Source organism: Narcine bancroftii, chromosome 2 (assembly GCF_036971445.1).
Source record: "Narcine bancroftii isolate sNarBan1 chromosome 2, sNarBan1.hap1, whole genome shotgun sequence".
NCBI lineage: Eukaryota > Metazoa > Chordata > Chondrichthyes > Torpediniformes > Narcinidae > Narcine > Narcine bancroftii.
Genome location: NC_091470.1, coordinates 292,193,907 through 292,220,683, shown reverse-complemented (window position 1 = coordinate 292,220,683; position 26,777 = coordinate 292,193,907). Strand labels below are relative to the sequence as shown.

Here is a 26,777-nt window from a genome sequence, read left to right as displayed (position 1 = left end):
CGTCTCTGCAGAGACCTCCTTGATCAGGATAGCCTCGGGCCATCTCGTGGAGCAGTCCCACAAGTGTGAGAAGGTAACGCACCTCCCTGGATACCAGCAAGGTTCCAACGACATCGACGTGGATGTGCTGGAACCAGTGAGCCACTGAGTTGAAGTGTTGGATGGGGACCTGCATGTGTCCATGGACTTTGGAGGTCTGGCACCTGGTGCAGTTCCTGGCCTGCTCCGCCACCTCTTTCTTTAGTCCTTGCCATACGAACCGCTCAACGACCATCCGCACGGTCGTCTTCACTGCCGGGTGAGCGAGGTCATGGATCATGCTGAAGACTCTCGCTCTCCAGTGCGGTGGGATTACCAGACGTGGCGTACCTGTCAAAATGTTGTAGAGCAGCGGGTCTGGGCTGTTGGGTACTTGGACTTCTTTGAGTTTGAGGCCTGAGATGGCGCTCTGCAGGGCTTGTGTCTCAGCATCGTTTCTCTGGGCCTGAGCCAGTTGAGTGTAATCCAGGCCGGGGGTGAGAGTGTTGATGGCTGGTCATGAAAGTGTGTCTGCCACCACATTGTCCTTGCCGGCCCTGTGCCAGATGTCAGTAGTGAACTCCAACACGTACGAGAGGTGGCGCTGTTGTCTGGCGGACCACAGGTCCTTGGTCATCGCCAGTGCCTGGGTGAGGGGCTTGTGATCCGTTAAAACTGTGAACAGCCTGCACTCCAGAAAGTAGTGAAAATGGGGGATGGCCAAGTACAACTCCAAGAGCTCCCGGTCGAAGGCGCTGTATTTGAGCTCCGGCGGGCGCAGCTGTTTAATGAAAAAGGCCAGCGGGCTCCATTGTCCATCAAGCCACTGTTCCAGGACCCCCCCCCCCCCACTGCTATAGCTGAGGCATCCATGGAGAGTGCCGTGTGCGCTTCCAGTCATGGATGTACCAGCAGCGTTGCGCTGGCCAGAGCCTCCTTTGTTGCCACAAATGCGTTGTCCACCTCTTCCAGTCAGGCCAGGGTTTTTCCTTTGGTGGCCATGAGCGGCAACCCCGGGGATGAACTGATGGTAAAAGTTCACCATCCCCACGAACTCCTGCAGGCCTTTCAGGGTGGAGGGTTTGGGGAAGTGTTGGATGGCCGCCCTCTGCTCTGGCGCCGGGGCGGCCCCAGCCATCGAAATGGTTTGCCCCAAGAACTGGAGAGACTCTCTGCCAAACTGGCATTTGGCCGCATTGACCGTGAGGCTCTTTGCGGTTGCAACTAGCAATCAGTATATTGTCCAAGTAGATGAATACAAAGTCCAAATCCTTTCCCACCATGTCCATGAGCTGCTGGAATGTTTTGGCCACGTTCATTAGACCGAAGGGCATGTGGAGGAATTCGAAGAGGACAAAGGGGGTGATGATGGCTGTCTTACCCACATCGTCTGGATGCACCGGGATGTGATGGTATCCTCGCACAAGGTCCACTTTGGAGAAAACCTGTGTGTCGTGCAGGTTGGTGGAGAAGTCTTGTATGTGGTGCACCAGGTACCTGTCGGGAGTAGTTGTATCGTTCAACCGACGGTAGTCCCCGCAGGGTCTCCAGGCCCCCAGACGATTTCAGGAGCATGTGGAGCGGCGATGCCCAGGCACTGTCCGAGCACCGGACTATTCCCAGCTCCTGAAGCCTGGAGAACTCCTCTTTTGCTTGCTGGAGTTTTACAGGCGGCAGCCATCTGGGCCTAGCATGCAGCGGGGGCCTTGTATGGTGATATAGTGGAAGACCCTATGCTGGGGCAGGGCGGCGTTGAAGCACAGCTCCAAGATGGTGGGGAACTCGTGGAAGATGTTGGAGAACTCATCCCTAGCGGCGGCTACAGCAGTGATTTCTGGCAGGCTTCTGCTGTGTCCAACCGTACGAGAGTGGAACAAGCGAGCATTGACCAGCCTCTTGCCCTTCATGTCATCCAGGAGACTGTGAGCTCTCAGGAAGTTAGCCCCCCACAGCACGGTGCCCACCAAGACCAGGACGAACCTCCAGTGGAATTTCTCCCTCCCGATCTGGATCTGCGCCCTGTGGGTGCCATAGGTCCTGATAGTGGAGCTGATGGCCACCTATAGGGTTGGACTGCGAGATCGGGTGCGAGTCTTTAAGGCTGTGGGGGGGAAGATGCTCAACTCAGCCCATGTCCACCAGGAAGTGGTGGCCAGTGGATCTGTTCATGTGGCCAGCCGTGACAACCATCAACCCTGAAACCCACAGGGTTGCCGGCACTTACAGGCTTGTGCTCCCCAGCACTGGTGGTAGAAACACCAGGTTGACTGGCTCTCCTCTGGCTTGGTCTTGGGGGAAGCCTGTGAACGGCTGGGTCCCAGTCATGTTACCTGGTTGAGGGATGCCTTGTTCTCCCTCTTCGTTCGCCAGAGGTGCAGTCATAAGGTGCAGTTGGATGTCCTCCAGCATCTGCTCCAGCAATATCTGGTGAAAGAGAAAACATGGCTTGTGGTCTTCCGCCAGGGCCAGCATCTCGTCCATCAGCGCCGAGGGACGACGGTCCCCAAGCCCATCCAGGTGTAGCAGCCTGGAAGCCTGTTGCTGGGGAGTGAGCCTGAAAGTTCCCAGCAGCAGATCTTTGAGGGTGGTGTACTTGCCCACAGCTGGGGGGGGGGTGGTGGATTAGGTCATCCACCCTCGCTGCCGTGTCTTGGTCAAGCGTCCTCATGACGTGGTAAAACATCGTGGCATCTGGGGAGAAGTTGCGAAGCTGGAATTGTGCTTCCGCTTGCCCGAACCATGTTCTCGGGCGGTGAGTCCAAAAGGGGGGAAACTTGATGGAGACAGCGTTAACCTCTGCCAAATCCATGTTACTTGAGTCCAGAAAAACGTCTGGGCTCATTGGGGTCCCCATTGTGGCGGTGTGAGCAGTGGAAGAACACAGCCACCACGTTGAGGATCGTTAATGACTGTTTTATTTGAATCTGCCACGTGCCCCTTTAAGGGCAGCGGTGGTTCGGTCACCACATGCGTGATGACATCACCACATTGCCTGAGGTGCGCGCTGCATGGGAGGTTTGACTGAGGAAGAAACCCCTGATGGCACCATCTTCCCAGGGCTGCCCCGCCACATGGTGTTACAAGCGGGGCCAGTTCGCCCTGAGTGAGTACGCTGCCACAGTATCAACATTTTTTTTCCTATTAGAGAATACTATACAGAAACCACTAAGATTAGATTAGAAGGTAATTAGCTGAGTTTATTTGCATTTGGGGCATCATCCAGGCCAGTTACAGATTTATCAAAATTTAATTACTTTGAAATTTGATCTGGAATTGTTTGCTCAAACATGCTTCACATTTGAAAATGCATTTTTCCTCAGCTGTAAAGTAATAATAGCCATTCCAGTTCACTTTATGTCATCCACACAATTTAAAAGAGGCTCCTATAGCTCAGTGGTTAGAGCACTGGCCTTGTACACCGAGAGTTGCAAGTTTGTTCCTCAATGGGTCCTCATCTCTGTGAGGGGTGCTTGATGAAGTTGTGACTCTCTGTCTTCCTTATTGTAGACAAAGTTAAAGAATTTTAGGTTACATTCTAAATGTAGCATTGGAACGAACCTTTAATCTGACCAAAAATCAGTACTGTGATAGAGGAAATTACGCTACTGTTCTAAGGAGCATCCATTGTTGATCATGTTTGGAACAGCAAATTTTAAATTGCACTGCATGGAGTCGGGATCTGCTTCAAGTAAGCCCAATATTTGCCTTCCATTTTTTGGGTGCATTAATCTACCGTTCTGATTTAACAATAGCTCATTGGACTCTCCCTATCCCAACATATCTCAATCTAGCGATGGCTAATCCTTTCCTCCGTGCATTATTTAGAACTGGTCCCAAGTTCTCCGCTTCATTTCCAAACAGTGAGGACATTTCAAAAGGGACATTGTTTACAAAGCCACTAATGGCTGGCATGCTCCAAGATGCAGGAGTATGTGCCAAAGGATGCACTGAAACTAGTGCAGCCACACCAAAGGCTTCATGGGGGAGGAGTTTTCTTGAACATTGACGATATTGGGCCTGTGTAACAGCTTTGATTACTGGGTCTCTCTCTTCTATCTGACTGGCTCTGACCTCAATCCCAGACATTTCCCTTCAGATGCTCTAGCACCAGGTCTCAGATACTACTGAAACATAGGCAGAAGTGGAAGTTGATGCACCAAGCATGTGGCAATCATGTAGTCTACCCATTACAGCAGCCTACAGTTTATAACTAATGAACAGTCGAGCAGCTCTGTTTTAATAAGGGACAGGCTGGGGAATGGTCAGGTAGATTTTACAACTTAGTGCTTCCATCATGAGTTTCATGAATTCCTTGCCCAAATTCCCATACACTCTCTTTCCATGAAATTTGTTAAACTACAATGCCTTGCTTGCTTGTTTACTTAATGATGGTGGTTTTGGCTTGATAAATTTAACTTTAGACATACAACACGGTAATAGGCTTTTTTTGACCCATGAGCCATGACAACCAATTACACCCAATTGTCTTACAACCCCTGATACATTTTTTTTTAATAGTGGGAGGAAACCGGAGCATCCAGAGGAAACCCATGCAGACACAGAGAGAACATAGAAAACGTCTCACAGACAGCACAGGATTCAAACCACGGACCCAATCTAACAGCTGCTATAGAATTGCGCTAACTGCTTCACTATGCCCTATGCGATGTAGAACGTGGATTAATCAATTCTCACTCCAGAGATGTCCACATATAAATCTATGCTGAAATTCTGGTACAGTACTTGTGAAATTGAAAATTAAATCAAGATCCCATCTGCCCCTTAAATAAGCAAGATTTCAGAAAATGCAACATGTATTTTTGTTGATCTCCTGGCTGGTTATTCATCCCACAGTCATCCTCATCAAAGCAGATCAAATTGGTATTTGCCATCATAGGTTCTCTGCTGCATTTCCAAACAGTGTGTTTATTTCAAATAGGCATCATTTGGCTGCAAAGCATCTGATAATTCTATGGTGCAGGAGTACATACTGAGGGAAGCACAGACACTTAGTGCAGTAACCGAAATGCTCTATGACAAAGGACTACAATATGGAGCTCTGGATTCTTGTGATGGCCTCTCAAGAGCTTCATGGGACTTAAGGAGAAAAACATGAGTGATGTTGCCATATTGTAGGAAGTGGTCTTGGGCTGGTGGTGCAATGAATGTAGAAAAAGACGTAACAATTGTATTTACTGTATAGGTTATGAATAAAGCATATTTTTGAAATTAAATAAAACAGAATCTCCTGAAGATAGCAAGAACAATATTTGAGAACTGAAAAAGGTGCAGCTGGGTTGGACAATTAATGATGCTGGAGAAATACCAGTGAGTTTGTCAAAATGTTTTCTCATTTGCAAGAGGGAGTCTGGAATGCACTCTGCCTCCGAACCAAATTTTGGGTCTCAGCCTCTGCTAACTTCCCAAGATCAAGCAGTGGTAGGCAGTGTACTTAAATTGTTGGTGAGAATTACTGAATTGCTATAAACCTAAAACAAGATAAACTACGGGTGCTGGTGTCTCGTGCGGTACACAAAAATGCTGAACAAACTCAGCAGGTCACACACATCCATAGGACATAAAAGGCAGTTAACAGTTTGGGCCTGAACCATTTGTCAGCAATCTCAAGAAACAGGTGGGGGAAGGAGGAGGAGGAGAGAAGAGAAGGGGGAGGAGGTCATAGGTAGATATTAGTGGGAGGGTAGAAGAGAAAGCTGAGTAGGAGGGCTAAGAAGGGTAGATCTCTGGAGAAGGAAGGGAAGTGGGTAGGGAGTTGAGGAAAGGAAACAGAAGGATAGGGAAAGAGAGACTGGGGAGGGGCTTAATGGATATTAGAGGTTGATTGGAGAATATAAGGTGTTGTTCCTTCAATTTGCAGATGGCCTCAACTTGGCAGTACATTAGAACATAAACAGACATGTAATTGTGGTAATAGGTATGGAATTAATATGGTTGGTCACTGGGAGGTCCTTGATGTTGTGAGAAACCTTGCCTGAGTTGCAGTCAGAGCCTCTTGTTGACTTAACGGTTGGCTCTTGTGTTAACCAAGGAACACAGCCTTTGGCAGGAATTAACAAGCAGCATGTAAACACAGGGTCTTTCTTTCTGTTTAATAAAAAAAAAAATTCCAACATCAATATCCGGGACTGACACTTCCCTGTGATGAGAGGAGGTGGGTGAGCAGTATTCCAGCTTTGAATGTAACCAACCACCAGGTGGTGGTCTAAATCACTGAATCACACATCATTCTTTCACCAGATTTATAAAAGATGCCATAAATATTTCTTGATTAAAGTAAGAGCCTAGCTGCTAATTAATTAATTTGCCTTTAATGGTAGGGACATTTAGGCCTATCTTTTCCTTACCTTTTAAAATCAGAAGTTTACACAAGATCTAGGAACAGCCCAGAGGCCATTTGACACATTACATATGTTCCATGAAGAAACTCTCCACCTGGTCCCACTTTGCCTTTTCTCCAAGACTCTCTTAAAATAGATTTTGGGGGAAAAAATGTAGTTAATAGATACATTTTGTAGTGCTTGATGTAGTATTGTTGTCAACCAAAGTAGGAATCTGGTCACATAGCTGCTAATAAATAGTCCAATGGCATTTTAGATCCCATTCAGGAAATCTTTCACCATAAAGTGTGGGCCTTGCTCTGACCAGGGTTACTTAGTCAACATAAAATCAGTGAATGAAGAAGTAGGGGTAGGGTGAATTCAGGATATAGAATTTAAAAACATAATCACTACCTCATGAAAAAAGTGATTGCTCATTTATTTCATACTGACAGCATGTAGAGAATGAACTGTGATACAATTGTTCTTAGATCAAATTATCAAAGAAGAATTAGGACAGAGAAAATGATCTGGTTTTATGAAGCTTTTATAAATTTGGCCAAAGAGAGCTGTGAATTAACATTAATACCTTGAAGTGTGAAAACAGTGATAAAAATGATTGCTGAATCTCTGCTGTTCTCCGTGGAAATAACATCATGTTTGATCGTGTGCACAAGTTAATTGCATTTTGACTGATCCTTGTTTTATTTGGTTCTTGATCCTCCAAAATATTCCATATGGAGTTTAAACTGGATGTGGGGGAGGATGTGCTTAAGGAGGAGATTTTTTAAGAAAATTGGGTCTGGTTGCGTGAGTATAGTAGGATGAAGATTATTCCCTGCTTTAATTGTGCGGGGTAAGAATGAATTGCTGTACACATCTGTCTTGGAAGATGATACTACAAATTGGGTTGTGTGCCCTTGGAGAGAGTTCCACTTTAGCTTTGTAACACTCGCTTCTCTTCCATATTTATTTGTGACAATTCGGGCTGCCTGACTCTGGGCTCGTTCGATGGTAGTAGTGTTTTTGTTTGTGTATGGATCCCATGCAGCTACTGAGTATTCCAAATGTGGTCTGACAAGGGTGAGGTATAATTTCTCCTTGACAGGAGTTGGACAGTGTGTCTTAGAATACTTAAGACTGCTGTTGCCTTCATTGTTGTATGATATGTCTGATCATTCCAATACAGATCGTTCTAGATTTTGGTGCCAAGGTATTTGGTCTGTCTCTTTTCATCAAGGGTGACACCCAGGATTTTGTATGATGTTTTCCCTGGTTTTCTCTTCCTGGTGACATGCATGGTTTCACATTTGGAAGGATTGAATTACATGCCCCATTTTTTGTGACCATTCTACCATGCTATCAAGATCTTTTTGGAGAGCATCCTTGTCATCAGCTGGCTTAATTGGATGGTATACCAAACCGTCTTCCACGAACAGTCTAGTGGTGCTTGTAACTTTTCCATGAATGTCGTTGATGTAGAGTAAAAACAAATGTGGGTTTAACTGTGCCCAGGGTGTACCACTTAACACTGGTCACCATTCAGAGCTTTTTCCATTCATGCATACCCGCTAAAGACGTTTTGTGAAGAAATTGGAAATCCATCTTTTAGTGTTGGATTGAAATCTGTAGTAGCCAAGCTTCCTAAGTAATCTTTTGTGGGGAATGATATAGAATGCTTTGGAGAAGTCGAGCACTGCTAAATCAGTGGTGACATTGTTATTGAAGTCTTTGGACAGGTCATTTGTTGTCAGGATAAGTTGGGACTCACATGATCTATGCTTCCTAAATGCATGCTGATTATCATCAAGAATATTGTGACTGCTAAGATGCCTCATCAGGTTGCTGTCTATTATGTGTTCCAGGAGTTTGCCGCAGATGCTTGTTAATGAAACAGGATGATAAATTGCCGGGTTGGTGGTTGAACGCCTCTTGAGTGATGTTTGCCTTTCTCCAATCTAGGGGAACGGTCACCTGAGTCAAGCGACTGCTGGAAGATAAACTGCAGAACAGGAGCTAGTTCTTCAGCTGCAATTTTGAGGCCTTAATTCTGAATCTGTTCTGGCCCAATAGCTTTTGCCGTATTGATGTTAAGCAGCAACTTTTTGACATCTTCAATATCAACTGTGATAGGAGACATGGTCTATATATGGGCTGGGTGGTAGATCAGGAAAAGATGAAGGATCCGTATCTTCCATTTGCTTGAAGGATTGCATCCACTTATGGATAAACAGTCAGCTGGGAACATCTCCAAAACCCTTGGTTAAAAAAAAACATTTTACCCATTTGATAGAGGCAAAGAAAAGTGAGAGTGTGAATGGCTTAAGTGTTGCCATAAAATAACTCATGAGCAGAGTGGCTCAGTTAGTTGTTCAATGTCTGATGATAGCTGAGGTGATTGTAAGGAGAGTGGTTTTGATTGGAATTAGAGGACACTTTCCCCACCTGTCATCTTGCAATATTACTGAAAGAAGGTGATGATAGGTTTAAGTTGCAAATGCCTCACTGTGGACCTTACTTCCTGTGTTGTTTGTTGCCATTAATCATTGCCATAGCAGCACACAATCAAGCATCGTATTGGATTCGTCAGTCAGCCCTCATGGTTGTTAACTCCCCATTGTTCACCCAGCACTGCATCGATGATATGGGCAAGGGGATCAAGTGTTATGTATTCAAGTTTACTGGTGACAGTGTGAGGTGAGAGGAGGATGAGGCAAAGTGATTAATAAGTATTTAGACAAGAATTGGATTGATGGGCTTGGGTGTCCACTGGTTTGTGTGGGAAAAGCGAGCCAAATGATCTGTTTCCATGCCAAATAACTCTTCAGGTTTTAAACCTCTGGGGCATAAAGACAAGTTTGTCAATGGGTGGGGATGCAGCAAATGAAATTTAAAATGAAAATTGTCACTTTGAAAAAGAAAGTTGAAGCAGAGTATTTTTTTTTAATGATGACAGTTTTAAAGGCATTTAGATTCAAAGAGACTTCGGTGTTCTCATATATGAATTATTGAAAATTATTGCTGAAGTTCAGCAAGCAATTTTGAAGGCCAATGGTGTGCAGACCATTCCTGGGTTATGAACGCTTGACTTGTGGACATCTTTACATACAAATGAGCTTGCATAATAGTTCTAAGTTCTAAAGACGACATGTATACTTGCATTTGTTCCTGTGAATGACAGGACTGGTTTCCTCTCTCCATTTTTAATCATTCTTTCTTATCAATTTTATGTGGTTTTGATGCCATTTAGACATGATTACCATATTGAGAGACTTTTGTGCATTTTCTGACATGAACAAAATCAACTGAATGATGTCTATGAACATGGAATCTTTGTTACCTGAGTTAACCTTTATTGCAAGAGCATTTGATTATGAGTATAGATTTCTTGCACCAATTTTGCAGAGACCCCATGAAACTACACTTCAAATACTGTGTATTGGTCCAGTTTTTGTACCGAGGAATGGACATACCTGAGAAAAAGGGAATGCAATGATAGTTCATCTCAGTGATTCCTGGGATGATGAGTATGTCACATGAGGAGACCATAAGCTCACTTAACCTGTACTGCCTTGAGCTTGCTTGAATGAGGTGATATTGTGAAAATATGCAAATTTTTTTCTATTTGAGGCTGCGACTCAAAATAGAGATAAAAACTCTCTGAAATGCTGGTCTTTTCAGCATCCATAGGAGACAAAGATATATTGCCAACGTTTTGGGCCTGAGCCTTTCTTCAAATACTTCAAGGCTTGGGAGGAGTCACATGATGGAATAGTGGCCAGTAGGAGAATGCCAGCCCTCTCCAGAAAAGAAGGAAAAACAAAGCCCCAGAGACACAAATCACAACAAATAAAAAATAAAGGTGTGAAGAAAATGGCACCAAAGAAAGAAAAGCCAAAAATAATGGGAAGAAAAGAAGAAAGAAAGACGCCGGAAGAGAAAGGTGAAGGCCTTACCTGTACGAAGAAGCAGGGACCCGCCGTGGAAAGATGAGCCCACTACCTGAGGTCAGTGGAGACCCTGCAGGGTCGCGGCCCATCGAACACAAGACTAGCTCATGAAGCTAAACAGAGGTGCACAACCGCGCACGACAAAGACAACATCGACGGGAGGGGCGGCCAGCTGAGAGAGACCCGACAGCAGGGCTCCCAGCCGGAAGATACAGAAAATAATGGGAACGGGAGGGGTGAGAATGAAAAAAGGAAACCAGAGACACAACAGAAGAGGACCAACATCAAGACACCATAAAAAAAAATTCCCAACAAACTAAGACAAGCAGCTCAACAAGAAAGTCAGAACAGACAGAGATACAAAGTAGAGAAATAGAAAACACAAACCTAAGAGCAGACACAGAAGAAGAAGAAAAAGAAGATCACCAAGCTCTGCACAGAGAAATAGAAGGTAAAATGAATGGACAGTACAAAAAAAATTTCAAGAACATATGAAACCATTAAGAGAATGGCTGACACTAGAATTTAGTAAAATAAAAAGAAAAATGAAAAGTACAGAAGAAAAAGTGAGTAGAATAGAGCTGGTCATAACCAAAATAGGGAAAAGATTAGAAATTGTGGAAGAACGAGAAACAGCTGTAGAAATTGAAGTGAATGACTTAAAAAGAAAATTGGAAGAAAGTGATAAAAAAGTTAAAGAAACACAGGAGTTGTTAGCTCAGAAGATGGATATAATGGAAAACTATAGTAGGAGAAACAATATAAAGATAGTGGGCCTTAAGGAAGTTGAAGAAGGCAAAGATATGAAAGAATTTATAAAACAATGGATCCCCAAGGTCCTGCGAATGCCAGAAATGCAGGAAGGAATGGAAATAGAAAGGGCACACAGAACATTAACCCCGAAACCACAGTCACAATAAAAACCAAGATCCATTTTAGTAAAATTCCTGAGATATACGACAAGAGAAAATATATTGGAGAAGGCAATGAAAAAAATTGAGAGAAGACAAAAAACCACTGGAATACAAAGGTCAAACATTTTTTTTCTACCCAGACATAAGTTTTGAGCTCTGAAGAAGAGAAAGGAGGTTAATGCAGCAAAATCGATCCTAAGGAAGAAAGGCTATAAATTTATGTTAAGATATCCAGCGGTGCTTAAAATAGTTATCCCAGGGCAGCAAAACAAACTGTTCTCGGATCCGGAGAAAGCACAAGAATTTTCAGAATGCCTGAAGACAGAAAGAGAGATGAAGAGATGTAACAAGAACAAAGAATGACAACAAATTTCATATAAAGAAGAAAAAATAATGTATAAGTAAGAACTAAAGGAGGGAAAGAAAAGGGAAGAAAGGAAGTAAGGGGGAAAAAAAAGAGGGTGAACTTTGTTATATGTGAAGATAAAAGTCTTTTCTGGAGGGGGTTGGGTGGGAGAGAATAACAGTTACCGTGAAATCAGTTGATGCTTGCAAGCGGGTTCAAAATCCAAATGGAGAGGGGAGTTGTGGATGCCCGACAAGGGACAAGGGGCAACTCAGAGAGGGGGGGGGGGGGACATTTGGAGTTAAGGGAATTTTAGATGTGAGAATAGTGGAAATATTTTATGTTTTAGAAGTGTTGTCTTACAGTGCGCTCAAAAAATGAAAACAGAAATGGATATGGGGGAAAGGTGATGGTGAGGAAGTGGAAATGAGAGGTAAACAAAGTATTAAATGGCTATGTTGAACTATATGACGATAAATATTAATGGAATACATAACCAAATCAAAAGGAAGAGGCTGTTAAATTTACTGAAGAAAGAAGAAAATGATATAGCATTCGTGCAGGAAACACATCTAACTGAAGTGGAACACAAGAAATTAAGGAGAGACGAGGTAGGGCACCTAATGGCAGCATCATATAATTCAAAAGCCAGAGGAGTAGCTATATTAATCAATAAAAATGTACCAATCAAAATAGAGGAGGAAATAATAGGTCCAGCAGGGAGGTATGTAATGATAAAGTGTCAGTTATATTCAGAATTTTGGAATTTGCTCAATGTATATGCCCCTAATGAAGAGGATCAAAAAAATATGCAAGATATCTTTTTGAAGATTGAGATATGCAGGGGAATATACTGATAGGATGGGACTTTAACCTTAATTTGGACTCAAAGATGGATAAAACTGTAAAAAAGACTAGCAGAAAGAACAAAGTAGCCAAATCTATGATTAAATCAATGCAGGAAATGCAACTTTTTGATATATGGAGGAGACAACACTCAAAGGAGAAGGAATACTCATATTATTCGTGTAAACATAAAGCATACTCAAGGATTGACCTGTTCCTGTTGTCAGCCCACATCCAAGGGAGAGTTAGGAAAATGGAATATAAAGTTAGATTGTTATTAGATCACTCACCTCTGTTATTAACAATAGAGCTGGAGGACATCCCACCAAGAACGTATAGATAGAGATTAAACTCCATGCTACTTAAAAGACAGGATTTTAGAGAATTTACTGAGCGCCAAATTAAAATGTATTTTGAAATAAATACGGAATCAGTGAAAGAGAAATTTATACTATGGGATGCAATGAAAGCTTTCATCAGACGGCAGATAATAAGTTATGTAACTAAGATGAAGAAGGACTACAATCGGAAAATAGAACAGCTGGAAAGGGAAATAGCAAGTACAGAAAAAGAACTAGCAACAAGGGAAGATACAACAAAAAAAAGAGAATTGGCGGACAAAAAAGTAAAATACGAAACATTACAAACGTACAAGGTGAAGAAGAACATAATGAAGACAAAGCAGAAGTATTATGAGCTAGGAGAAAAAGCGCACAAAATACTAGCTTGGAAGCTTAAGACAGAACAAACTAAAAGAGCAGTATTGGCATCAAGGAAAAAGGACAAACAAATTATATATAACCCAACGGAGATCAATTAAAACTTCAAGGAATTCTACGAGCAATTATATCGAACTGAGAATGAAGGGAAAGAAGACAAAATAGATGAGTTTCTAGCTAAAATTGAACTACGAAATTGCAAGAAGAGCAGCAAAACAAATTGATAAAACCATTTGAAATAGAGGAAATAAGGGATATATTAAAAAAACTACCGAAAAATAAAACGCCGGGAGAGGACGGACTCCCAATAGAATTCTATAAAACATTTAAAGAGTTATTTATTCCTCCTCTCCTGGAAGTAATGAACCAGATTGAAGAAACACAAAACATGCCAGATTCATGCAAAACAGCAATAATTGCAGTAATACCAAAGACGGGGAAAGATCCACTAACACCAGCATCATATAGACCAATATCTCTACCTAACTCAGATTATAAGATAATAGCTAAACTACTAGCAAACAGATTGGCTGACTGTGTACCAAAAATAGTAAAACTAAATCAAACTGGATTTATTAAGAAATGATGAACAACAGACAATATCTGTAAGTTCATTAACTTAATCCATGCAGTACAAGGAAACAAGATGCCAACAGTGGCGTTTGCCTTAAATGCAGAGAAAGCCTTTGACAGAGTAGAATGGAATTATTTATTTAAACTACTACAGAGGTTCAACCTACTAGAGAAATATATTAATTGGATTAAAGCATTATATAAGGGACCATTGGTGAAGGTGACAGTAAATGGATATATATCAAACCAATTTAAATTAAGCAGGTCAACTAGGCAGGGATGTCCACTATCTCCCTCACTGTTTGCATTAGCTATAGAACCCTTGGCAGAACTGATAAGAATAGAAAATAAGAGGGATAAAAATAAAAGAGAAGGAATATAAAATCAGTCTATTTGCAGATGATGTCATAGTATACTTAACAGAACCAGAATTATCAATAAAAGAATTACATAAGAAATTGAAGGAATATGGAGAAGTATCAGGGTACAAGATCAACGCAAATAAAAGTGAAGCAATGCCAATGAATAATGCGGATTTCACAAAGTTTAAGAAAGAATCACCATTTAGATGGCAAACACAAGCAATCCGATACCTAGGTATTCAACTACATAATAATCTAGGCCATCTATACAAATTAAATTATCAGCCATTAATGATTTTATACTCCTTCTCCTTTATTTTTATCCCTTTTATTTTATTTTCTGTTCTTATCAGTTCTGCCAATGCTTCTATTGCTAAAGCAAACAATGAGGGGATAATGGTCATCCCTGCCTAGTTGACCTACTTAATTTTGGTTTGATACATATCCATTTACTGTTACTTTTGCCAATGGTCCATTATATAATGCTTTAATCCAATTAATATATTTTTCTGGTAGATTGAACCTCTGTAATACTTTGATTTTTCACCTTTTCTCTGTATTGCGACTCATCATTGTTGCTGATGCGGTCAACTACTGTCATGCCATCTGCCAACTTAATGACTCTGTTGGAGTTAGATCTGGTGTTGCAGTTGTGGGTCAGTAGCATGAAAGGGAGCGGACTGGGCACACAGTCCTGAGGTACACCAGTGCCCAGCGTGACAGTGCTCAATGTTCTGCTGCAGATCCAGATGGACTGTGGTCCATCCATTAGGAAGTCCAGAATTCAGACACAGATTGGGGTATTGAGGACAGCTTCTCCAATAGCCTCTGGTGAATGGTTGTATTAAACACTGAGTTGAATTTGATGAACAGCAGCCTGGCATGTGAGGCATCATTCTCCAGGTGGGCCAGGATGGAGTGGATGGACTGGAGGATCATCAGTGGAACGTTTCCATCTGCAGGACTTGGACACCTGTTACATGACATACCCATTCCTGAACTAATTTCCAGTTCCAAATCTGATGAAAGGTCACAAAACAAAAAGGCTGACTGCTTCTCCCTCCACAGATCCTTCTCAAGTTCTCCCAGCACCCTTCACCCCTTTTAAAAGCAAGCCGCCTCCCAGCTCAGACAAAAGGCCATCATGCTGAAACACTGACCTATTCCTCCACCCAGAGGTGAAGCATGACCCCTGTAAGTGTCCTCACCCTCTTCCACCACTCCACGTGGACGTGTCCCAGTGAAGTGGATGTGCAACTCTTCTAACCCTATCAACCGAGAAACGACTGCAGTTCTTTCTCCCCCCACTTGTTCCTCGACCCACTCCTCCAGCAGATTATTTTTTGCTCCTGTACTCAATCCCCTGACCAAATATGTCAAGTATGCCAAATGTTTTCTTCATCACCTGTCTACATGCATTGGCACTTCCTGAAATTATAGACCTGTACCAATGAATCTCTCAGTTCTATAATATTATGCAGGACCCTACTATTTGCTGTGTAAATCTTGCCTTGGTATGACTTTCTATGTTTTGGCAATTCAAGTGCTCATTGGAGAAGCTGTGAGAGGACCTGCCTCCATCGCACAGACCCAGTGTGACCCAGTCACACACCCAGTTGTGATGATATGCTGTGGTACATCATTCGGCCAACAAGTGGCCTAGAGACACGGCACATGGCCTAATGACATCCGACCACCAGGTAGGCCCAAAAGGCCCATGGTATAAAGCCGAGGTCCCGACCATGTGCTCTCTCTCTCTCTCTCTCTCTCTCTCTCTCTCTCTCTCTCTCTCTCTCCCTCTCTCTCTCTCTCTCTCCCCCCGGGATCATTGTAAGCACAGCTAGTACCCAACTAGATATTTATGTGAGTGGAATAAACCAGTGTTGCCCCAAACAGTATTGTGCCTGTGTTTTCTTTTGGCACAGCGTGCCACACCAGTGCAATTCGGTCGCACTGTCAATGTGATCCAGACACACACCAAGTTTGATCCAGTCACACACCCAGTATAATCCAGTCACATAGATGATGTGATCCTGATACACACCCAGTGAAAACTAGTCACACCATCAATGTGATCCTGTCACACCATCAATGTAATCCAGTCACACCATCTATGTGATTGACTCACACCATCTATGTGATCCAATCACATTGTCAATATGATCCAATCACACCATCAATGTAATCCAGGTACACTGTCAATGTGATCCAGTCACAAAATCAATGTGGTCCAAACACACTGTCAATATGATCTAGACCTTACCCAGTATGATCCAGCCACACCCTCAATGTGAACCAGTCACACATTCAGTGTGATCCAGACACACCATCAATGTGATCCAGTGACACATCCAGTATGATCCAGTCACTCTGTCAATGTGATCCAGACATACACCCAGTGTGATCCAATCACACCATCAATGTGAACCAGACACACAGATGATGTGACCTGCAGTACATTCCAACCAGTCAAGTAATGCATTGCAATTCCTGCATATTTGTGAACATGAGTGGTGCCTACCCCAGTTCTACTTCTCTGCTGTGGTTATTGTAAATATTCCCTCAGAAGCAGATAGTAACTGATGATTTAGTCTTTGAATTAATTTTAGCTGAAAATCACGAGATTTATGTGTTCCCCTGTTATACAAAACATTGAAATTTAATAGAACAGCCTCTGATAGCCATACAAACCAGAAACAGAAAGGAAAATGTGTATGAGTGGTTGGAATACACTGCCTAGTGTTACAAATGTAGTGTTTTATGGAGGAAATAATTGAATTAAATTGTTAGCTTGTTGTTAACTCGGATCTTCATTCCAAGATGGAAATTTTTTGCATTAGTAATTTTCTCTATTTATTCACATTTGAGCAAATCTAATTGGTTAATGAACAGATAGCAGCTATTTGAATCAATCAGGAAAAGATAAGACATGATATTTCATTCTAGAAGCAGAATTAATGTGGAAAATATGCAAATTTTCTAACTTGTAGATCGGTGTGCCCATTCCAATATAAAAAGATGGTTGAGTCAGAAAACTAAACAGGCACTTAAGCCATGTTTAATTAAAAGTTTTTTTAAAAATCTGTTTATTCTAGATGTTACACATATGAAAATGCTTGTTTTTATGTGTAAAAGTACAGTAAAATCTGTAACTCAAGCAACCAGCAAAAAAAATCAAGGAAAATAAATAAATAAATTTAAACCAATACAAATTTAAATAAAAGTTTAGTATTGTCTGTAAATGTTGCTGAAATACAGATAAAACTTTGGTGAAGATGGGAGCAAGTATTCAGCCAGCAGTGTGCCTTGGTCGTGCTTTGCTCATAGCAGCTGTTTAAATAAAGTTGTGATTGAATAAAATGGCATCGTCCAGGATGAAGAGCTGGTTGATGCCGTTCGCCATTGGGGTGACTCTTTTAAAATGTCTCATTATCCCGGCTTAGTAAGAGTCTTTATTAGTATATTATTGTATATTAGTAAGGCCACAAACGAGCCTGCAGCTGACGTGGACTTTTTACCCCCTCCATAAATCTTCGTCCGCGAAGCCAAGCCAAAGAAAGAAACTTGGGGGAGAGGGGTTAATTATGACAGTGTACCATAGAGGCTAACGCAACACTGTTACAGCACCAGCAATCTTGGTTTGAATTTAAATTTTGTAAGTTACAGGAATTATCTGATTAATATGAACTCTATATGATTAGGACTATAATTAAGATTTTTTTTCCAAATTGCTTTATATTTTGCACCGTCTATCGTCTTTTAAACTTTTTATTCTTAATGCTAGTGTATTAGTTAGGCATTGTAAAAGTGAGTCTCAAAATACACTTATCCACCATCTACAAATCCCTGTTTACTGTATATGTGCCTGGAAGTTGCATCTCCAATCAGAATGTGCTACATGACAGTGAAAGCACAATACACACATATGCTAGAGAAAGTCAGCAGGGCCTCCAATATCCATAGGGCCTGCTGAGTTTCTCCAGAACATTTGTGTGTTGAACTTGAGATTTTTGTTCTATTATTGCTCTACCTGCTGTACTTAACTATGGGTTACCTTAGAAAAAGGCTTTTCACCGTTTCTTGATAATATAAAATTCAATTCAATTCCTAAAGGCAGCTTGTCTATTTAAAAATTAACAAATAAATTTTAACATCCATGGCAGCCAGAAGATCCTTCGGCAGGAGACCAGGTCAATTGCCAGAAACAATTTTTCACAAGGGCATTTATGCCTCAGTGAATGATAGCATGTACACCCAGGCAGACTGGAGCTGCTGCTCCTGTACAGCTTCTTTACATCGAAGAGACTGGACGCAGACTGGAAGATTGCTTCACTGAGTGCCTTCGCTCTATCCGCATCAATGAGAGAAATCTCCCAGTGGCAACACCTAATATTCTGTCTAGGCACTCTCCAACTGAATGGCATAAACACCGACTTCTTAGGTTTCAGCTAACCCACTCCCCATTCTCCCTCTCTCCCTTACATCTTTTTTCCTCAACTCCTCACCTCCTTCCCTCTCCATTCACAAATCTTTCTCCCCTGCCCTTGTTTGCTGGTGTGCCCTCCCTCCCTTATCCAGCTATTGCCTCCTGCCTATGGCACTATGCTTCTCCCCCTGCCCCTCACCCCCACCATTTTATTCAGGCACCTGCCCACATTTTGTTCACAGCTTGATGAAGGGTTCAAGCCCAAAATATTGGTTAAGTCTTTTCACCTTTGCTATATAAAGTATGCTCTCTGTCCTGCTGAGTTTCTCCACATGGTGCTTTTACTTCAATCACAGTGTCTGCAGATCATCGTGTTTTACTCCTGTAACAGGACAAGGGTCATGTTTTCATGCTTGTGAACAAATGTAATGCCCATTTTTGTTGTGCATGTGTACCATGGTTGTTGAGAATATTTCCTCGGCAGCACATTCTTTGATTTACACATGCAAAATGTGGAAAGTACTTTCCAGCACTCGTTATTTCTGGGCACATTATGATTGATCTCATTTTCATTCTGATAATTTTTCTAAGATTTAATGTGTCGTGATTGGGTTAACAAGAAAGGCATTGGAATGTAAAAACTTTCTACATGGAGACCTTATCAAGACAAACATAAAACTTGTTAGCAAATCCGTTGAATATTTTAGTAAATAATTTGTAATATTTTCTCTTCTTTTCTTTTTCTGCTTCATAAAGTATAGTTCCATTTTGTTTTACAGACACTCAATAAAGACACCTTAAGTTAAAATGACTGATCAAAGACAGCGTTCACTTTCCACCTCGGGGGATGCACTTTACCAAATTCTAGGTTTAGAGAAAGGAGCTTCACATGAGGAAATCAAAAAATCCTACAGGTACGTGTTGTGGCGCAGATCCTGAAATATTTCAGCAAATCCCCTAACAAAGTAAAAACACAACGTTGGAGAAACTCAGTGTCCTTTATATAGCAAAGATGAAAATATTAACCGATGTTTGGGCTTGAGCTCTTCATCAAGGTGTGGAAAAATGTCTGCAGGCATCTGAATAAAAAGGTAAGTGGGGGAGGCGTGGGGGGAGGAACATGATCCAAAGGTAGGAAGAAATACATGGAGAAGGGAGGGAAGGCACAGCAGCAAGCAGGCAGAGGAGGGATGGCTAGGTAAATAGAGAGGGCAGGGGGTGGAGCTGAAGTAAAGAAAATGGGAGAAGGGAAGGGAGGATGAAAGGAGAGTAGGTTAGCAGACACTGAAGAAGTTAAAGCCATCCAACTGGAGAATGCTCATCAGAAAATCAGGTGTTTCTTCAATTTACAGGTTGTCTTGTTGGGATAGTACATGAGGCCATGCACAGACATGTGAGTATGGGAGTTGGATGTAGAACTGAAATGGTTGACTACTGAGAGGTCCCTGACCTGCTGATTTTCTCCAGCATTGTGTTTTTACTTCAGCCACAGTGTCTGCGGACTTTCGTGTTTTACCCCTACCAAAATATTGTGCGGGGGGTGGGGGGGGGGGTCTAATTAGACCTGCCTTCATTATAGCTGCCTTCATTAGAACATCACGCTGCAAATGGTTCTTTTGCAAGCCATGGATAAATAGAATGAATGGAAGTGAGAATTATGTGTTTAAGCATTAAAAATACAGCACGGTAGAAGCCCCTTCCGGCACATGAAACTTGTATGGCCCAGTACTTTCCCATGAATCAATGAAGCATTACTTTCACCAAGACAACTATAGGAGCAGCTAATTTTTTAACCCTTTGGACTCCAGCCATTTAGAAACTTTCATAATATATAATCCGGACTGGGTTGATGGGTAAACTACAGGTATGAACACCAATATGAGCCAGCTGGTGGTTAGGGATAAAACCAGTCCCTGAAAATGGGAACACGGAGTATATGCGCTTGTTGATAATCCCTGAAAACAAAAGGTTTTAGAATACAAACACGCTGGTGAAGCGTTGATACCAATTTATCAATCCCTTCCTAAAATTGTTCTTAGTCAGTCATACTTGTATCAAAGCCTGAGTGCCAACAGTTTCTTTGAACATAAAACTTTACAGCACAGTTCAGGCCTTTGACTCACCTCAATTACACCAATGTTTGGATCTTTAAGATGTACACATTAACTTCTGTTCCTCATCTGCTGTGCACAGAAACACAACAGTCCCTGCCTTTAGTGTTAGCAGCGGTGCAGGAAAACTTGGGGAAAGGGGGTTAATTATGACAGTGGTATGGTTAGTGTAGCAGCTAACGCAGCACTGTTACAGCGCCAGTGACCAGGGTTTGAATTTAAATTTTGTAAGTTATGGGAATAACCTGATTAATGTGAACTTTATATAATTAAGGTCTACAATACAGATTTTATTTCAAATTGCTTTATATTTTGTACTGTCTTTTGTGTTTTAAACTGTTTTTTCTTAATGCTGGTGTATTACTTAGGCATTGTAAGAGTGAGTCTCAAGCAACTGGAAAATACACTTATCCACCATCCCTGCTTATTGTATATGTGTCTGGAAGTTGCATCTCCAATCAGAATGTGCTGTACAGCAGTGAAGCACAATACAAACATATGCTAGAGAAAATTAGCAGGGCCTCCAATATCCATGATCCTTGCCTTTAGTGTTAGCAGCAGTGCAGGGGTTGACCATATTCAGGTAGGAGCAAGGTGGGACAGAACAATGGTGGTAAAAAAGAATGGCAAGAGGAAGAAATGGACAGTGACTGGAGACAAGAGTAGTATATTGATAATGAAGTATGAATTCATTCACAGGATGTGTACATCACCAGCAAGGCTGGTAATTGTTCTTCATCAGTGACAGGCCTAAAATAATTTCTGAGGACTGTTTCTAAAACTGAGCACATTGTAGGTTTGGAGTCACATATAAGCCAGGCTGGGTGAAAGAGACTGTCTTACTTGAATGACACATTAACCAGGTGGATTTTGATGACAATCAGAATCAGAATTTATTGTCATGAACAAGTCATGAAATTTGGTGTTTTGTGGCAGCGTCTCAGTGCAAACATTCATATTATAACCATCTTACAATCATGTAGTTTTGTGCTTACAGTTACAGGTACTCGCTTTTTCTTCCAGATTTATCAAAATTACGTTTCCCAGCAGTTTCAATGGCATGCAGAATTATTACTGTAGATCAATTTCCCAGAGCCATCGATAGTTCAGTACTTTATGAATGAGGAATAGGCTCTGAGGAGGTGAGGCTTGTAGTAGACCAGCAATAATCATATTGAATGCTGGGGCAGGTTTGAGGGGTTGAATGGCCTATTCTTGCTCCAGACCCCTTGGTTAGTGAAGTAAGTTAGTTAGTTAGAGTATGCATATATTGATCTTTGGCTTGGCTTCGCGGATGAAGATTTATGGAGGGGGTAAATGTCCACGTCAGCTGCAGGCTCGTTTGTGGCTGACAAGTCCGATGCGGGACAGGCAGACACGGTTGCAGCGGTTGCAGGGGAAAATTGGTTGGTTGGGGTTGGGTGTTGGGTTTTTCCTCCTTTGCCTTTTGTCAGTGAGGTGGGCTCTGCGGTCTTCTTCAAAGGAGGTTGCTGCCCGCCGAACTGTGAGGCGCCAAGATGCACGGTTTGAGGCGATATCAGCCCACTGGCGGTGGTCAATGTGGCAGGCACCAAGAGATTTCTTTAGGCAATCCTCGTACCTTTTTTTTTGGTGCACCTCTGTCACGGTGGCCAGTGGAGAGCTCGCCATATAACACGATCTTGGGAAGGCGATGGTCCTCCATTCTGGAGACGTGACCCACCCAGCGCAGCTGGATCTTCAGCAGCGTGGACTCGATGCTGTCGACCTCTGCCATCTCGAGTACTTCGACGTTAGGGATGAAGGCGCTCCAATGAATGTTGAGGATGGAGCGGAGACAACGCTGGTGGAAGCGTTCTAGGAGCCGTAGGTGATACTCTTCGAGGAACTGGCTGTTTTTGCTGGTTTCTACGTCATTTGAGAGTCTGCAAGATCCTTGATAATGAATGATTCATTTCAGACCAAGTATGAAGATTATTCTTGTGCTATTTGCTTTCACTTTTGTAAACTTGTTTATTTCTCCTTTCAACTATTACAAATCTTATTTTCTTAAGGATGAAAAACATTTTATTTTAGGAAGAGTTTTTAATTTTCCCAGATTTTCAATGATTCATACATTATTCCTGACTTGCAACAGAAGTTGACATATTATTCGGTTACTAGCAGCACTCGTATGCTTGGTGAAGTGGTCTCAATAGGAGACAGCTTTGCCAGACGCAGTTGTGCATTCTATAGTCATTGCTTGCTCCAGACTGATCTCACAGCCATATACCTATTTTATCTTTTTGATAGAGTGGCTAGTTAACCACCTCTATTGCAAAACTGTCTATCATTTTCGAGAACTGAGAACCCACAGTTGATGAATGTGAATGCATACGGTTATGTATTACACCCTTTATTTGATTACAGAGGCCAAGTTCTATGTGAAATTGCTACATGAGGAATGTATGCAATTTTCTGTGCCTTAATTTTATCACTGTGGTCAGATACAATGAACAATAGTGGAGATATTATTGTAGAGTCAATGATGGGGCAAAGAATATGGATTTTGTAGGAGAGTCCTGGAATGATTATGCAACTAAATGGGTTTTTGATCATAACTAAAAGGTTTCCAAATATTAAGATGACAGTATGAAGAATTTAAAACTCCTTGTCTGTTGTCATATTAAAAAGATAGGACATTTTACATTCAGTATTGGCATTGCAAACATGAAATAGAAATGATTAAAAAAATGAACCAATTATGTGAACTTGAGTTGCTGTCAATTGTGAATGCAAAAAAACCAAGTTCAGTAAATATTGTACAGGGACATACAACATTCCCAGTAAGTAATTGCAATGGATTAATAACAAATACTGAAGAAGGAAAGGACTTGAAAATTGATGAGCAGATGCCAAATAGCTACCTGACTCAGGCCAAGGGAAGACCTTGGAAATGCTAATCTTACGAATTAGCAAGCGATGACTAAAAGCAGTCTCATGCACTTAGAATTGTAGTGGATGCTGATGGAAACAAGAATGAAGGCAAAAAATGTCTAATATTACTTTAGGCACTTCCCAAAGCAGTAGAACATTTTTGCAAACATAACTCACAATTTATGTGGGGTAGGTTGACCAAGTCTGAAATGTGTGCTTATACTTTCTTGTGGGTCTTAATTTAAAAAAAAAACAAACCTTGTGACAGTTTATATGCTTCTTATGTTACATAAAAATAAATATGCAAATAAAACTTCATATTTTTGATGGACCTTATTATCTTTCGAATACTTTGAAATAAGCATCATGTATTAAATATCTTAATATTACCCATAACGTAACTATCAAACAGGATGAGCTGAATTATGAGTTTGTTGCAGGAACATGGAAAACATGACTTGAATTGTAAAAAGGAATTTATTTAACTAATTAATGAAGTGAATGACTAATATGACACGACTTTCAAATAACTTGGGGGCTAGCATTGCTAGTGCAATACATGAATACCCACTCAAGAAAAGACTGATCTTACTTGACACAACAGAAAATAGTTATAAATATTAATTTCTTCTTGACATTTACATTTTTTCCAGCTGCCAAATTAATTGATGCTTATAATTTCCCTTTACAAGTAACTGTTTGGTTGCAGCAAGTAAGCATGTTGGCACATATGTAAATTGTAGATGGCAATAAAATGATTATTGCCTTCATTATCGTATTGCCTTCATTATCATATTGATTCTGTACATTTTTTTGATTATTTGGTGCCTCACATCTTTGTTTCAAACTTGCATGTTTCAAATAACACACTTGCTCTAATATTCCCCATAACCTCCACTATCTCTATTGACCATATGAAATGTTTGGTCATGGAATTCTGCATGGCCATTTATCATAGAATGATTAGCCAAAAGGGTGTAATTCAAATGCGGGTATGTGGGCATTTGTCCCGACCTTAAATGTAATTGTTTGCACCTTGCTCTGTTAAATGATCCAGGCAACAGGATAAACTTACCTGTCCAAGTAGCATAATTTTAAAGCAATAGAGATGTTACCATGTTGCTGAGACTATTCTATAGGCCATTAACAAATGATCAGGATATTGAGGAGCAAATTACAGTATATTTCAGCGTATAAGATGACCCTTGAAACACCCAAAAAACATGCCAAAAACAGGGGCATCCAAGAAAAACACCGGAAAAGCAGACCAGTCCCGACACCTCCCCACCACCACCGCCAGTGGCAGGAAAATTACAGAGATGTGCAAAAGCTCTAGCGTCACGATAACAGGAAACTCCAAATCCCAAATAACAAACATTTGATGAACAAAGTGGGAGAGAGGGTTCTGAATCATGCTTAAGGATATTTTTGGTTGGTATCTTTCTGGATCAACAAGCAAGGCAGAATTGCTGGACTTTGTTCTGGGAAATAATTACATCAAATCTAGGTATATCTAGAAAACAGCAATAATAGTATGATAAGGTTTGGACAAGTTAGAATTGGACCATGGAGAAGGGTCAATTTCAAAGGGAAAAGAGTAGATCTGGCCTGGGTAAATTAGAACCAGGCTTAACAGACAATTGAAATCCAATTGAACAATAGAAGGTGATTAAAGGGGGAATTAGATACATTTTGAGGGAAGAAGGGTAGGGAAATGAAAATCAGTTCTCTGTAGATGAACAGAAGGATAGACAGTCAAATAAAACTGAAAGTCCATCAGGTTATTAACAGAAAGGGCAAACTAAAAGAAATAGAAAACAATGTTAGAAAATAAAAGATAGGCATGTGAACAGGAAAAAAATGTTGCAAGAGTTGTGGGTTGAGTTTGATCAGAGGACAAAAAGGAAATGTACTCATGGGAGAAGAGGGCATGGTGGAGATAGTGAATGAGTACTGTACATCTCTCTTCACCAAGAAAGGAAATAATGCTTGAATCTCAGCAAAGGATATTGGTGTGATTCTGGATAGGATATAAATGTTAGTCTTTTCTTCTTCTTTTCTTCTTTGGCTTGGCTTCGCGGACGAAGATTTATGGAGGGGGTAAAAAGTCCACGTCAGCTGCAGGCTCGTTTGTGGCTGACAAGTCCGATGCGGGACAGGCAGACACGATTGCAGCGGTTGCAAGGGAAAATTGGTTGGTTGGGGTTGGGTGTTGGGTTTTTCCTCCTTTGCCTTTTGTCAGTGAGGTGGGCTCTGCGGTCTTCTTCAAAGGAGGTTGCTGCCCGCCAAACTGTGAGGCGCCAAGATGCACGGTTTGAGGCGTTATCAGCCCACTGGCGGTGGTCAATGTGGCAGGCACCAGGAGATTTCTTTAGGCAGTCCTTGTACCTTTTCTTTGGTGCACCTCTGTCACGGTGGCCAGTGGAGAGCTCGCCATATAACACGATCTTGGGAAGGCGATGGTCCTCCATTCTGGAGACGTGACCCACCCAGCGCAGCTGGATCTTCAGCAGCGTGGACTCGATGCTGTCGACCTCTGCCATCTCGAGTACTTCGACGTTAGGGATGAAAGCGCTCCAATGGATGTTGAGGATGGAGCGGAGACAACGCTGGTGGAAGTGTTCTAGGAGCCGTAGGTGGTGCCGGTAGAGGACCCATGATTCGGAGCCGAACAGGAGTGTGGGTATGACAACGGCTCTGTATACGCTTATCTTTGTGAGGTTTTTCAGTTGGTTGTTTTTCCAGACTCTTTTGTGTAGTCTTCCAAAGGCGCTATTTGCCTTGGCGAGTCTGTTGTCTATCTCATTGTCGATCCTTGCATCTGATGAAATGGTGCAGCCGAGATAGGTAAACTGATTGACCGTTTTGAGTTTTGTGTGCCCGATGGAGATGTGGGGGGGCTGGTAGTCATGGTGGGGAGCTGGCTGATGGAGGACCTCAGTTTTCTTCAGGCTGACTTCCAGGCCAAACATTTTGGCAGTTTCCGCAAAGCAGGACGTCAAGCGCTGAAGAGCTGGCTCTGAATGGGCAACTAAAGCGGCATCATCTGCAAAGAGTAGTTCACGGACAAGTTTCTCTTGTGTCTTGGTGTGAGCTTGCAGGCGCCTCAGATTGAAGAGACTGCCATCCGTGCGGTACCGGATGTAAACAGCGTCTTCATTGTTGGGGTCTTTCATGGCTTGGTTCAGCATCATGCTGAAGAAGATTGAAAAGAGGGTTGGTTCGAGAACACAGCCTTGCTTCACGCCATTGTTAATGGAGAAGGGTTCAGAGAGCTCA

At 41.9% G+C, this 26,777-nt stretch overlaps 1 protein-coding gene across 3 annotated transcripts in view; it reads left to right on the top strand.

The window, feature by feature from the left end:
- The window catches only part of LOC138755414 (dnaJ homolog subfamily C member 5-like), a 48,979-nt gene that overhangs the window by 6,433 nt on the left and 15,769 nt on the right, over positions 1-26,777 (top strand). For 2 of the 3 annotated variants that reach the window (XR_011352264.1, XM_069921366.1), the window contains exons 1-2: positions 8,947-9,053; positions 19,272-19,406. Coding sequence is in view for 2 of the 3 variants with exons in the window: in XM_069921366.1 (XP_069777467.1) it covers positions 19,300-19,406 (107 nt within the window). In the remaining variant the exon portion in view is untranslated. Of the gene's footprint in view, positions 1-8,946; positions 9,054-19,271; positions 19,407-26,777 lie in introns of those variants that run through there. The other variant, XM_069921367.1, reaches the window with a different exon arrangement.